The 14,487-nt window shown below is 50.1% G+C and overlaps 1 protein-coding gene across 6 annotated transcripts in view; it reads left to right on the top strand.

Moving 5' to 3' along the window:
- Positions 1-14,487, top strand: part of TNRC6C (trinucleotide repeat containing adaptor 6C) — a 351,877-nt gene that overhangs the window by 138,551 nt on the left and 198,839 nt on the right. For all 6 annotated transcript variants that reach the window (XM_075903557.2, XM_014573581.4, XM_075903558.2 and 3 more), the window contains one exon: positions 11,726-12,052. In XM_075903557.2, coding sequence (XP_075759672.1) covers positions 11,726-12,052 — 327 coding nt within the window. The remainder of the gene's footprint in view (positions 1-11,725; positions 12,053-14,487) is intronic.

Here is a 14,487-nt window from a genome sequence, read left to right as displayed (position 1 = left end):
CGAAAAAGAGCGTCTAGACTACAAGTGGAACTTTCGAAAAAGCAAGCCGCTTTTTTGAAAGAAAGCAGCGAGTGAGTCTGGATGCTCTATTTCTAAAAAGCCCTGTTGGCATTCAAGAATGCCTTTTTTCGAAAGAGCACTTTCGAAAAAAGGCATTCTTCCTCGTGAAATGAGGTTTACCGCCGTCGAAAGAAAAGCCGCATTCTTTCGATTTAATTGCAAAAGAACGCGGCTGCAGTCTAGACGCAGGTGAAGTTTTTTCGAAAAAAGGCTACTTTTTTCGAAAAAACCCCTGAGTCTGGACACAGCCCTGGATGCACACTCCCAATTGATGTGCACGGTTGCTTGAAAGCCCTTCTTTCCCGGCTGGTCTCTGACCCCCCACCCCGGTAGGAAGTCATCCCCCTTTCTCTCCACAATGTTGTGGTGTATACAACATACAGAGACCACCTCAGGGATGTTGTGCTCCCCCACATCAAGACAGGTCAGGAGGTACCTCAACCTTGTCTTTAGGCACCAAAAGGTACCTGAACTCTGATTAAACACACCTTTTTGGTTTGAACAAAACAAACGTTATACATTTTTTTATAATAAAATAAACTGGGGAGGAGGGGGACTGAGAACCTGCATTCGATGTTCAGGTGGACATTGAATTGGTCCCTGCTGGGTCCTGGTGGCTGGTGTATGGCGTCATCAGCTATGGCATGAGGGGGTAGGCCGGGTCTCCACAATGCACAGTGGCATCTGCACATCCCCAACCCCGAAGTCACGCTGGGGGAAGCATGTGCCAGCCTCCAGCTTCTGGTAGAGGCTAGAGTTTCTAAATACATGGGTATCGGGCACCCTGCCCGACCACCTGACAAAATTATCTGTAAACTATCCATGGAGGTTGACCATGGCATGCAGCACCATCGAGAAATAGTGCTTCCTGCTGATGTACTGGGTCAATGATGTGGTGTGCGGTTTGGGATGTAGATTCCATCAATTGCTCCCCAGCAGTTGGGGAACCTCAGGGCGGCAAATCCTCCAATGTTGGGGTCCAGGCCTCCCAGGCGGATGACCCTGCCCAGCAGGACGGAGTTGATGGCCCTCACCACCTGCAGAAGGAGATAAACAAATACACAAAACAGAGAATGAGAGGGAGTGCCTGAGCCCTGGGAATGTGCCCGCTCCACTCCCCTCCCCTAACATCCCAGAAGCCACCCCCTATGAGGCTGCCCCTCTAGCAGCAGGGTTGTGTGAGGGCGGGACAGCACAACCTCCCAGGGATGGGGCTTCCCCTCCACCCCCAGCCCTTCCCCCTTTCCCTAGGGTCCCCCTTTCCAGGACTCCCCCCCAGCCCCAGGAATGCAGCCCGAGAGTTCCTTACCTCCATGAGGAGGGCCCTGATGGTAAACTTTCCCACACTGAACTTGGGGTGGCACGCTTCCAGACAACGATATAAGGACAACAATCCTTATATGATTTGCAGCCTTTGCGGGACTTTCTTGGGGTCTGCACCAGACAACGATGGTGACCTGCTTCTCTAGGGGGATGGCAGGCTGCAGGTGGGTGCCTGTAGTCGGAAGGCAGGGGCAAGCCAGGCACACAGCTCCATAAAGGCAGCCTTCTGCATGAAGAAGTTTTGGAGCCACTGTTGGTCATCCCACTGCTCTATCACCAGCTGATTCCATCAGTCGGAACTGGTGTCAAGCCTCCAAAATCCTCTCTCCACTGTGGGGTGCAGTTGCAAGGGCCTTGCTCCTGCACACAGGGAGAGGGTCTCAATGTTGAGCTCGTGCAGTGCCAGGAAGGCAGCCTGCAGAAACTACAGCATGGCTGTGTGGGGCCATCGCATGCCCAGAGGCAGCTCCAGCTCCATAGCAAGAAATATGCTATGTCATCCAAAAGCTGGGCAAGCAGAGCACTCACTGGAAATGCTTTGCTGTCCCTTGGAGAGGTAGGCAAGCATGCAGCAGAAGCAGAGAAATGGTTGTCCGGGGGGGTCCTTTTAAGCACGTGTTTCAGCTAGCTTTAGGCAAAGGCAGTCAGAAGCAACTGCTGACCTAATGCCCTGCCTGAACTGGTTCCGGGTGGCCTTATATGCGAGATAGTGTCCAATCAACGTGGATGCTATCTTTCAACTTGGACGATATCTTTCAAAAAAGCAGATTGCTTTTTCATTGCGCCTTTACTGTGTAGATGCGCTCTTTTGGGAAAAAAACATTTTTCTGGAAAATCTCTTCTGGAAAAGCAGCTTTCGAAAGAAGCTTGCAGTCTAGATGTAGCCACATTCTTGATTATTATCCTGACAGCCATTCCATTCTTTGTGTCTCCAAAATATCTTCAAAACAACAAAATATGATGTATGGCTTATGTATAGAACATGATGTAATGAATTTAAACTTAGTGCTATGTCTAGAAATTATTTTGAACCTCTGTATTTTTACTAAAATTTTTAAAAAGTCCTTGATTTAGAGTTACTCATAGAGTAACAACTGTTGCTTTTTGTAAAACACTGGATATGTTACAATGAACTATGTGCTGTTGTTTGTGAATTAATAAAGTGTGAAAAGCCAAAAAAGAAAAAAATCCAGAGAAATATGTGGCCTGCGTACTTAGAATACATGTACAGGCAGTCCCCGACTTACGCGGATCCGACTTATGTCGGATCCGCACTTACGAACGGAGCTTTCTCGCCCTGGAAGTCGGGGCGAGAAAGCCCCGTTCGTAAGCTGCTCCGGTGCCCCTGGTCTGCTGGAGACCGTTTCCAGCAGACCAGGGGCACTGGGCGGGTTCCCGCGCTTCTGAGGCTTTGCCAGAGCAAAGCCTCGGAAGCGCGGGAACCGCTGCTGATGCCACTTGGGTGCCGGTGCCTGTGGTCTGCTGGGGACCGTCCCCAGCAGACCACAGGCACCGGGACCCAAGCGGCAGCCGCGGGCGGGTTCCCGCGCTTCTGAGGCTTTGCCAGAGCAAAGCCTCAGAAGCGCGGGAACCCCCGCTGCTGCCGCATGAGACCCGGTGCCTGTGGTCTGCTGGGGACGGTCCCCAGCACACCACAGGCACCCGTACTGAAGCCGCAGCCGCGGGGGGGTCCCGCGCCTCTGAGGCTTTGCCAGAGCAAAGCCTCAGAGGCGCGGGGAACCGCCGCTGCTGCCGCTTCAGTCAAAGCGGCAGCAGCGGTGGTTCCCCGCGCCTCTGAGGCTTTGCTCTGGCAAAGCCTCAGAGGCGCGGGACCCCCCCGCGGCTGCGGCTTCAGTCCGGGTGCCTGTGGTCTGCTGGGGACCGTCCCCAGCAGACCACAGGCATCCAGACTGGAGCGGCGGCAGCAGCGGCGGTTCCCCGCGCCTCTGAGGCTTTGCTCTGGCAAAGCCTCAGAGGCGCGGGACCCCCCGCGGCTGCGGCTTCAGTCCGGGTGCCTGTGGTCTGCTGGGGACGGTCCCCAGCAGACCACAGGCACCCGGACTGAAGCCGCAGCCGCGGGGGGTCCCGCGCCTCAGAGGCTTTGCCAGAGCAAAGCCTCAGAGGCGCGGCACCCCGCTGCCGCTGCGGCTCTGCTCCCCGTGTCCCTGGTCTGCTGGGGGGGGGGGGGGCGCAGCTAGTGTGCTCCCCCCCCCAGCAGACCAGGCTTTTGTTTTGGACTCTGGGGCAGAGCAGCTGGGGTGCTGCCGATTGGTCCTGCAGCGCCCGTGGGCACTACTGGACCAACCCGGCAGCACCCCAGCTGCTCTGCCCCAGGTCCTGATTCAGCCGCTGCTGGTCAGTTTCAGCAGCGGCTGAATCAGGACGTCTGGGGCAGAGCAGATGGGGTGCTGCTGGGTTGGTCCAGTAGCACCCCAGCTGCTCTGCCCCAGGCGTCCCCAAGTCAGCTTCTGCTGAAACTGACCAGCGCTGACTACAGGAAGCCCCAGGCAGAGTTGCTCTGCCCCGGGCTTCCTGGAATCAGCTGCTGATCAGTTTCAGCAGCAGCTGACTTGGGGACGCCTGGGGTTCTTAAGTTGATTCTGTATGTCAGTCAGAACTGGCGGTCAGTTTCAGCAGTGTCTGAATCTGGACGCCAGTTCCGACTTACATACAGATTCAACTTAAGAACAAACCTACAGTCCCTATCTTGTACGTAACCCGGGGACTGCCTGTAATTTATTCTTTCCTACCAAATGAAATATCTGAATAAATCCATTCTATTAATTTAAAACAGATCTCATTTACATTTTTTGAGAATGAATGTGTTGTCAGTCACTGATAGAGTAGGGTCAGGATTTCCTGTTGTGGCATCCGGACAGGTCTCTGGATTCATTGATGATGATATCCAGAAGGCTGCTTGCATGTGTGCTCAATGGTCTGTGCCATGTCGATTTATTCAGCAGACCCCAAGAAAGTCTGCAAAGGCTGCAAATCATATAAGGATTGTAGGTGCCTGGCCAGGTTTATTGCTAAGCAAAGTGCAGTAATAATTGTCAGTAGACTTTACCGAATCACTACACGCATGCACTAGGGATGTAATAGTGTAGTCGATTAACCGGTTAAATGATAAGCAAAAGCTTATAGGTTAACACTATAGACTACACCCGTGGCCACCAACCCGTCGATCGAGATCGACGAGTCAATCAGGAGAACTCGACCAGTTGATTGCGAGGCATTTGGGGGCCCCCCAATTCCTCCCACCCCCAAGAAGCCCTACTACTTACCTCTGAAAATGGAAGTAGTGCCAGCTTTCCTTCCAGGGTGGAGGAAAGTCTGGCAGCTGTGCGCCACTTCCAGGGTTTCCAGAAGTGCGCAGCCTGCTCCCCTCCTCCAGGTCTGTGGTGTGCCGGGAGGAGGTAGGAGTTCCGAAGGAGGGTGTGTGCTGGGACTTGGGGGAGGGTGGAAGAAGGGAGGGGAAGCACGCACTGGGGTTCCCCATCTCTTCTGGGGAGGAGGTAGGAGTCCCGAGGGAAAGCACACGCCGGGGGGGGGGAAGGAGTCCCAGGGGGAAGCGTGCACTAGGGCTTCCCTCTGGGGGGGGGGGAGAGGGAAAAGGAGGCGCATATCGGGGCTCTCTTCCTCTGCTGGGGAGGAGGTAGGAGTCCTGAGGGCAAACGTGCGCCGGGGAGGCAGGGAGGAGTCCCGGGGGGAATCGCGCACCGGGGCTTTCCTCGTTTGCGGGGGAGGAGGGAGGAGTCCCAGGAGGAGGCTCTTGCCAGAGCTTCCCTTCTCTGGGGGGGAGGGGAGAAGGTGCGTGCCAAGGATTCCCTGCCCCAGCCAACAGCCTGCCCCCTGTTCCCACTGGCACTAAGCTCCCACTGGCATCCTGTCCCTTGCCTCCACTGACACACTGTCCTCTGCCCCAGGCCCTTGACCCGGAACCCACTGGCCCTCTGGCCCTTGCCCCAGCACTCATTGGCACCCTACCCAGCACCTCGTCCCTTGTTCCGGTACCCCCTAGCACCCTTCCCCCATACCATGTGCCCTGCTCCCACCAGCACAATTGGGGCCATATTAGTGAGGCTTGTGGGGGGTTTGGAGAAGTTTTTATTTTGCAACTCACTTGTGTGGCCCCAACTGTCTTTTCTGTGGGTCAGTGACCCCTGACTCAAAACAGGCTCCCTGCCCTTCTCAGAAATAAAGACAATGCAGAAACTTTTTGTGTTTGACATAGTATTTTATTTAAAAATGAAGCCTGGCCAACTAACCCCCATCTGCCCACAGCATCATAACACTCCTGCACTCCCCCTTTCCCCAGACCCTCGAGCTGAACCTATCATACACTGGATCCCCCTGCCCTGAGCCCCTCACATACCCTAACCCAAATTCCTGCACCCTCATATCCACAAGCCTGTGGCTTGCTTAGTACCCTAACCCTACGCTTGAAGCCCCCTTCCTGACCCAGCATCCTCTTCTCCACCTCCTACATCCAGATTTCTTTCCAGAGCTTGCATCTCTCACCCCTTCCCACTCCACATCCTGCTTCAACCCAGTGAGGGTAAGGTTAGACTGCAGGGCTACGTCTAGACTGGCATGATTTTCCGCAAATGCTTTTAACGGAAAAGTTTTTCTGTTAAAAGCATTTGCGGAAAAGAGCGTCTAGATTGGCATGGATGCTTTTCCGCAAAAGCACTTTTTGCAGAAAAGCGTCCATGCCAATCTAGACGCAGTTTTGCGCAAGAAAGCTCCGATGGCCATTTTCGCGATCAGGGCTTTTTTGCGCAAAACAATACCGCGCTGTCTACACTGGCCCTCTTGCGCAAAAGCATTTGTGCAAAAGGGCTTTTGCCCGAACAGGAGCAGCATAGTATTTCCGCAAGAACACTGACAATCTTACATGAGATTGTCAGTGTTCTTGTGGAAATTCAAGTGGCCAGTGCAGACAGCTGGCAAGATTTTCCGTAAAAGCAACTGCTTTTGCAGAAAAACTTGCCAGTCTAGACGCAGCCCAGGAGTTTTTCAGGATTCCGGAGATATCCAAGAAAAACTCTTCTGCATCTGCTTTTTTTAGTGGACGAGCAAACGTGCTCTTTCTGTAACCCCTATATTCCTCTTTCCATGAGGAATAAGGGGGCTTCCAAAAGAAGGGGCTTTTCTGACATTTGGTCCAGTCTAGACAGGCCAACTGTTGGAAAAACCTTTTCCTACAGAAAAATTGTGAAAAAAAGCAGCAGTATAAGGGTTGGGGGTAGCAAGTGATGGAGAGGAGCAGAATAGAGAGGAAGGGGCGGGGCTTCAAGGAAGGGGTGGGGCGGTAGACCTTGGCTTGTTCTGTCATTTAAAAAGTGATCTTGGTCATAAAAAGGTTGGAGACCACTGGACTACACGCATTTCCCTGCCCTCACCCTTGTCAGTAAATTTTCTAGCAAGCTGGCCAGCAGCCTGGCTCAGTTCTGGCTCATGTGAGATCTAGAACCTACCCTTACTGCACCTCTGCATTTAAAGTGTATTAGGAGCCTCATGGACAAGTAGCCCAGCTCAGTTCCAGCTCGCACCAGGTCCAGGAGCTTGGACCCTGGCTTACAAAGGGGTGCTGCCACCCCATGCTGTTGCCAGTTTAAAAACCAGCTCCCCTTTTGGTCCAGCTCCTTCCTGGCATTCCATGCTACCTCTGATACAGCTGCTGCCAGCCCCACCCCCAGGGACTATAGAATAGTCGACTAACCGATAAAAATTCATGAAGTTACTCAACTATTCAATTAACTGATATTTAACTTCCCTAGCATGTACTCATAACAATGGTCTCAGCACAGACAGAGGGAAACTCCTACTGCCCTCAGCTAGCCAAAGACTGTCCTCCCCAAGACACCACTTTATATACAGGTACCAACAAGTTACACATCACTCCTGACGTTGTCAGGTTGCCACCCTCTGACATTGCTTAGATACCACCCTTTACCTTGTGATGTCATTAGACTTTCTCTGTCCATCAATCTGTCATTTTAGACCCTTTCCTGAACCCGAGTCTGTATCTGTGGGGAGTGTGGGTACCAAGGTCTTTTTAATGAGCTGGTGCTACCATATGCTTTCAACTTGTGACCAGTTAGTATTTTGCGCACTCAGCCCTGTTCATGTGAAGTTCTGTAAACAGGTCCTGTTTCATGATCACAGCTTAGTTTTGCTTGCTTTTGCCCATTGTTAGCTAGACCTCAGGCCTCAGACCAGGCCTGTGCTCTATGGGCTTATGTTTTAGGTCGGGGTGGGCAAAAGGGCCTCTGTGGGCTGGATCCAGCCAATGGAGGCACTGCCGCTCCCCCGCCTCCAGGCCATATAGAGTCTGGGGGCAGGGGAAGTGCACGAAGCTTCCTCCACCCTGCCAGGAGCACGTAGCACTTTGAAATGCCACGGGTTCCTGGCAGTACGGGGGGAGACTTCACACACTCCCCCACCCCCAAGCCCTGATTGGCCTGGGGGCGTGTGGAGCACGCAAAGTTTTCTCCTCCCTACCTCCACCCTGTGAGGAGCGCGTGGCACTTTCAGAGTGCCCTGTGCTCCTTGCAGGGCGGAAGGAGGCTTCGTAGCCTCCTTTGCCCCAGGCCAATCAGAGCTTGGGGGTGGGGGAGCACACGAAGCTTCCTACGCCCTGCCAGGAGTATGCAGCACTTCAAAGTGCTACATGCTCCTGGCAGGATGGCGGAAACTTCATGCACTTCCCCAGCCCCTACCCTAAATGGCCTGAAGGTGGGGGAGCGGGCAAAGCCTCTTCCAGCCCTCTCAGGGTCATAGGTGCTTGTGGGAAGGGAAGGAGCAAAGGGGCTCCCGCACCCCCAGACCAATCATGGTGTGTGGGTGAGGATATCTGGAAGCATCCCAGCCCTGGTGGCCCAGGGCCACTTCAAAACATTTTTAGTCTCTCTTGGCCAAAAATTATTGCCTGCCTCTGTTTTAGGCCTTCATTTTACTACACAGTAAGTAGATCAGGATCTACTGGTAGATCTTGGAGCCTCTGACAAGTGATCCTGACTGGTTTTGCCAGGAAGCTATGAAACACTGGCACTTCATTTGCCTCTCTACCCACTGTCATGCTGCTCCTGCCCTCTGCCTTGGAGCTGCTCGTCTGGAGCCTCCTGCTTGCTGTGCAGGGTGTGGAAGGGAGTAGAGGGGGGTTGCTAATGTCAGGGTGTCCCACCATTTCTGTACCCTATCTCCACACAGAGAAAAGGGAGCTGGGCAATGCAAATCTGTCACTCTCACACACCGTGTTCCTTTGTCATTTTCACAAACACGGTCTTCACTTTCATCTCCTGACCCAACACACACATGGGGGTTATTGTTACTACTTTTACTGCTTGCAAAGTATTTTATTTTTGGGTTTTGATTGAGCTGTGCATTTAATAATTTTCATTTCTGAGTGAGTTCTAAAATGCCTAACCTGGTGTGGCTGGAGTAATTATCTCTGTGGTAACTGTTGCTCCTGGAAATGGCTGACATATCCCTGCAGCCCCTGAGAAAGGCAGGGGGACTCCACATGCTGTCCTTGCCTGCAGCTACCACTTTTGCAGCTACCATTGATCAATAACGGGGAACTGTGGCTAGTAGAAACTTTCAGCTGAGTGCCTGTAGATGAGGGGCAGCACATGGTGCCATGGAGCCATTGTTGTACATGCCAGCTGCTTTCAGGGGTGGTTCAGGGCCAGTGCTGGAGTAAGCCTGCCTTAACCCCATTACTCCACCGCCCAGAAGCCATCTCAGCTAAATGGTGCCCAGCCAGAGCTTGCCTCCTGAACCCCTGTCCCAGCCCTGAACCTCCTTCTACACCCAACCTTCTGCTCCAAACGTGAGTTCCCCTGAACCCAAACCCCTTCCCAGAGCTTGCAACCTGAACGGTATCCTGAACCCCAATCCCCCACTCAGGGCCAATCCCAGAGCCCATCCCACACACCAAACCCCTTGGCCCAAGACTAGAGCCTGCAACCCAACCCAAGCCTGGTGGAAGTAAGTGAAGATGGGAGAGGAAGAGGGATGGAGTGAGCAGGGTGAGGTCTCGAAGAAGGGGTGGAGCAGGGGCAGGGCCTCAAAGAAGAGGCAGGAAGGAAGTGGGGCAAGGGTATTTGGGTTTGAGGTAGATCTTACATTGCACCTAAATTGGAAAAGTGATCTTGTGATTAAAAAGGTTGGAGACCCCTGTACTACAGTATGCAGGATCATTTTCTAAACAAGTTGCATATACATAGATATGAATGCAAACATATGCATAATATGTGCAAATATATCTTAAAATGAAATCAAGAGTAATTTATTAGATAACTTAAAAAGTAGTGAATTGGTTTATTCCCTTGCAGTTGTTTTTCAGCCCACATGTTTATATTTCTCTTCAATGATTAGAAGGAGGTTATTTAACATTAACCTGAGATGAGGTATTAAAACACAGTGCTGAATGCATCTATATCTTACTATGACCATTCTGGGTAAAACAATGGTAGAACACTCTGTATAATTTTTTTATGTAAGCATCATTTGATATTTTTAACTACCATGTGAGTTGTTATATATATTAAGCATCTATTAAAGTTTGAGGAGGTCACATTTTTTTGTGTACCTCTATAGGTGTATCCGCTTCCCTGCGCCTCAAATTGCAAATTTTAGGTAGCAGTATCTTTTTGGTCTGCACTGTACTTTCTCTTTCTTGTTCCTTACCTCGAGGATATCTGGCACTGCACAGGTGAACCATCCGCAGTTCCTTTTCAGTCAGCCTGAGATGGAGCATTAGCAGAGTCCAAGCAGTGATTAATTTCTAAACTTCATTTGAGCTGACAGAGTAGCTAGTATGGTTGTCATCTAGATTAATACTATTCCCTTTCCCTTTTCTTTTTATATTAAAATGTTTTCTTGTGGCTTTTAAAACAATGATTTCCTTATTGATTCCTTTATCTTCTCCCTTTGGAGGGTGGAACAAATTCCAAGTAGGCATATGCCCAGGGTTTAAACACTGTCTTTCCTGTATAGAAGCTGTTCTGGTCAGTGACAGCCATTCATGCTTCAGTTGCTGCTTATTTATACCACCAAAGTGTACTTTCTGTCTGAAACTGAAATAGAGGATAAGAAATAGCTGTGAACTAAAGCTCTGACTCTTGATGATGGAAAATTCACTTAGAGCAGCCTTTGACCCAGGACTTCCCCAGAGCAACAATCCCTGAGGTGACCATCAGATTCCTTCGAACATCAAAGAAAACAATCTGCTAATTACTCTCATAAAACCTCAAAAAACAGGGCTGCAAGTCACCAGACTCTAAATTTGATCAGGAAAAAGAGATACCTGGTAAAATTATTGACCTCTGTACTGACTGAACTGCAACATGGTGCCCTGAGGCATTGGGCTCATTTCACGAGGCATACCGGAGCAGTCAACAAAGGCTTCGTCAACCACGGCATGTCCAGACTGCCCCACTGTGCCACCAAACAGCTGATCGGCACAACGCAGCGGCCATTTTGATGTAAATGAAGCAGCGATTATTTAAATTGCCGCTTCATTTTCCTATGTCTAGTAAACTCATCTACATGGCTCCGTTGAAGGGAGCCATGTAGTCTAGACATACCCTTAGTGTCCAACACACTAGCCACATGTGGCTATTTGGCCTGTTGAGTATGGCTAGTTGATTTGAACAGTATGGCTAGTTAGTTGAGTATGACTAGTTCACTTCAGAACTGGTTGGACACCATGGCTCTATATATCAGATAGCATAACCGATGGCTACCTGCAATATTCAGCCTTTGCCTGGAATTCAAACTTTCCACAAGATGTTTCCAGTTGTGTAGCCTTCGTTAAAAATGTTCCCATCACAGCTATATTCAGAGTAGTAATTTCAGCATCTTCTCGTGGTTTTGTGGAACATTTATGCAATCACTGTGATGACTTGATATCAGATGCTATGTTTGGATTTACAGTATCATCATCAGCACTAGACTTAACTCTGAAGTCCCACATTCCTACAGTGGAATACCACAGGGACACTAGTTGAAGAAGAAGTGGCTTGCCTTGTGCTGCAACTATGGGTCTTTAAGATGTGTGTCCTGTGGGTGCTACGTGACCTAACCTCCTCCCCTCTACTTTGAAGTTCTTAATAAATTGTCTCTGAGGTAGAGAAGGAATTGAGAACAGTTTGTCCTCAAAATGTTGGATAGCCAGTCAGGTCTTGAGGGTGCTGGCCAGAGCGGTCCAGTCTGTATATGTTTTACTTTGTTTCTAAAAAATTAAATTTTATAATTTTTACTCACTCATTTTGAAGAAATTATCTTTAATTCTTCCTTAGAATAAATTAATATTTGTTTCATTTTTATACAGTGCCAGAACCTATTAAGACCAGTTTAAGCCAGCCCCAGCCTGCCAGTACCGGTACCAGTACTTCCACCAGCACTATTTCCAATAGCAGCAATGGCAAGCGTGCATCTGCTAATGGGCAGCAGCCAGCTGCATCCCGTTACCTGCCTCGTGAGGTGCCTCCACGCTTCCGCCAGCAAGAACAGAAGCAGCTCTTAAAAAGAGGTCAGCCACTGCCTACTGGAACTCTGACCAGCTCAAGCTCACCACAAGGTACTGGACAAGCAGGGGCAAGTCCTCCTCCACAGCCAGGAACAGGTGGACAACATCATCCCAGTAAGACCCAAACAGGTAAGATGTTCACATCTAATGGTGACACTGCAAACTCATTCTCTACATAATTATGCTCTTTACCTTTGGTAATTAAAGTGACTATGGTCCAAACTACTCCAAGGAATACCAAGTATTATATGTTCAGCATGTTCTGTTTTTTTCTGTAAAGAATGTGAAAGCAGAAACATTAACAACTTTATGGTACAGGACTCAAATTCAGAACTGTTTAGATATGCTGAAATAGAAAAAACCTTTTGTTCAGCAGTTGTTGTCAACTGTTTTTCTGTTCTTAGTATGATAGGGTATGTCTACACTAGCTCATTAGTTCGAGCTAGGTAGGCAAATGAGGGCAACCGGAGTTGCAAATGAAGCCTGGGATTTAAATATCCCGAGCGTTATTTGCAAGTTCCCGGGCGCTGCCATTTTTAAATCCCCTTTAGGGATTTAAACTAACTGCCCGCGGCTAGACGCGGCAGTTAAATGTTAATTCGAACTAAGGAGTTAGTTCGAATTAACTGTTACTCCTCATTCCACGAGGAGTAACGGTTAATTCGAACTAAGGAGTTAGTTCGAATTAACGTTTAAATGCCACGTCTAGCCGCGGGCAGTTAGTTTGGACTAAGGGGGATTTAAAAATGGCGGCGCCAGGGAACATGCAAATAATGCCCGGGATATTTAAATCCCGGGCTTCATTTGCAACTCCGGTTGCCCTCATTTGCCTACCTAGCTCGAACTAACGAGCTAGTGTAGACATACCCATAGATCGTACTGAAAATTTTATTATGAGATAGGAAACGGGGATATGAAATCTAAATTTTAAAGTATAGTACACTAGAAGATTTACTTGGCATTGCTTAGGCTGGCGGTTCTCAAACTTTTTGGCCTCTGGAGCCCTTTACATGCGTAAAAATTTATGCGGAGCCCCAGCGGTCCACTGATTCTATGTGTTGTACATATCGATGTTTCCAGTTTGTCAACCTCACGGAGCCCCTGGAGATATCTTATGGAGCCCTGGGAGGGCCAGGCTGGAACCACACCAGACTGGGCCACTTCTCCCTTCCCCTGTCCTTTGCCGTGCTAGCCCAGGCCCCCTTTTCTTTCCCCACTGCCTCCCAGGCAAGCCAGGATCCCTTCTCCCTCCCCCACACCTCACCAGCCTGAGCCCTTTTTGTCCCCCCCCTCCTTAACTCCTCCCTCCTGCCACGCCCCAAGCTCAGCTGGCTTTTGTGGAGGTGCAGGGGTGCCTGCCATGTGCACATGGTACTCCAGGGCACTGTAGCCTGCTGAGGTGGGGAAAGCAGCAGCACAGTGAGCCTCTGTCCTATTCTCTCCCCTGTGCGGTCCTGCCTGCATTGCTTGCCAGCCCAGCCCAGCCCTGCCCACAGAGCCCAGGGTCACTGGGAGTGGAAGGTAAGGAGCAGGTTGGTGTGGTGGCTCCCCCGGGAAGCTTGGAGGTGCTCTGGCAGTTGTATTAAGTGCAGTCACTGGGGAGGGGTTGAGTCTCCATGGGGGCAGCTGGTCTCCAGGTGGTCAGGAACCATGCTCCAGCTCCCCAAGTGCCTGTTATTGGCACATAAGCCCGCCTGGGAGACCCACTCCTAGTGCCTGTCCCCGGACTGCTGTCCCAAGCACTGTACCCTTCCCCATTCCTGGGCTGTCACGGCTGCGATGTGGGATCTGTTGGTTACTGTGCCACATTTCTTGGCATTGAAAGCCCTGAGGGGTGGTGGTGGAGGAAGGGGAATAAGGGCTTGATTTAAAATAGCAATTCCAAATGGCGGGGAGAAGCAGTGAGTTTGGGTTTGAGCAGGGGCAAGGGAGAAGGGGGAGAGAGGGAGGAGACAGGCAGGATGCAAAGTGACGAGATGACATCACTCTGTCATCCTGCAGGAAAAGGGTTTTTTTTAATACATAGATGTAAAGCTTATATTGGACAAACTGGACAGTCCCTACCGGAAAGAATCAATGGACACAAATCAGATATCCGTAAAGGGAACATACAGAAACCTGTTTGGGGGACACTTCAATCTACCTGGTTATACTTTGAAAGACCTTCCTTACAGACCAATTCTACAAGCCAAATACAAAGAGAATGGTTGGAATTACAATTCATTCACAAATTTAATTCTCACACCTGTGGTCTTAATCAAGATAATGGATGGCTGGGATATTATCAGCCAAACAAACAACGAAGGTGCCAACAGCTCTTTTTATCTGTGTAGATTCTTATGCTAGTACTCTTCCTCTCTAATTGCTATTCTATGATCCTTATCTGCTTCTTTTAGCTATCCAATTTTTAGTGCATATAGATTACAGTTTTGCCTTTTTGGTTTTCCCTTTGATATTTACATACCCTTTGCTTCTTGTTTTCCGGCCCCCTTCCATTTTTTTCCTTCCGCCCTTCTCCCCTTTTTATTTTTATTTCTCCTGTAGTCATCTGAAGAAATGGGCTG

The sequence above is a fragment of the Pelodiscus sinensis genome, chromosome 20 (genome assembly GCF_052426305.1).
Source record: "Pelodiscus sinensis isolate ZL-2025 chromosome 20, ASM5242630v1, whole genome shotgun sequence".
Lineage (NCBI taxonomy): Eukaryota > Metazoa > Chordata > Testudines > Trionychidae > Pelodiscus > Pelodiscus sinensis.
Note: the sequence above shows the minus strand (reverse complement) of the source record. Positions and strands in the feature narration are given on the sequence as shown.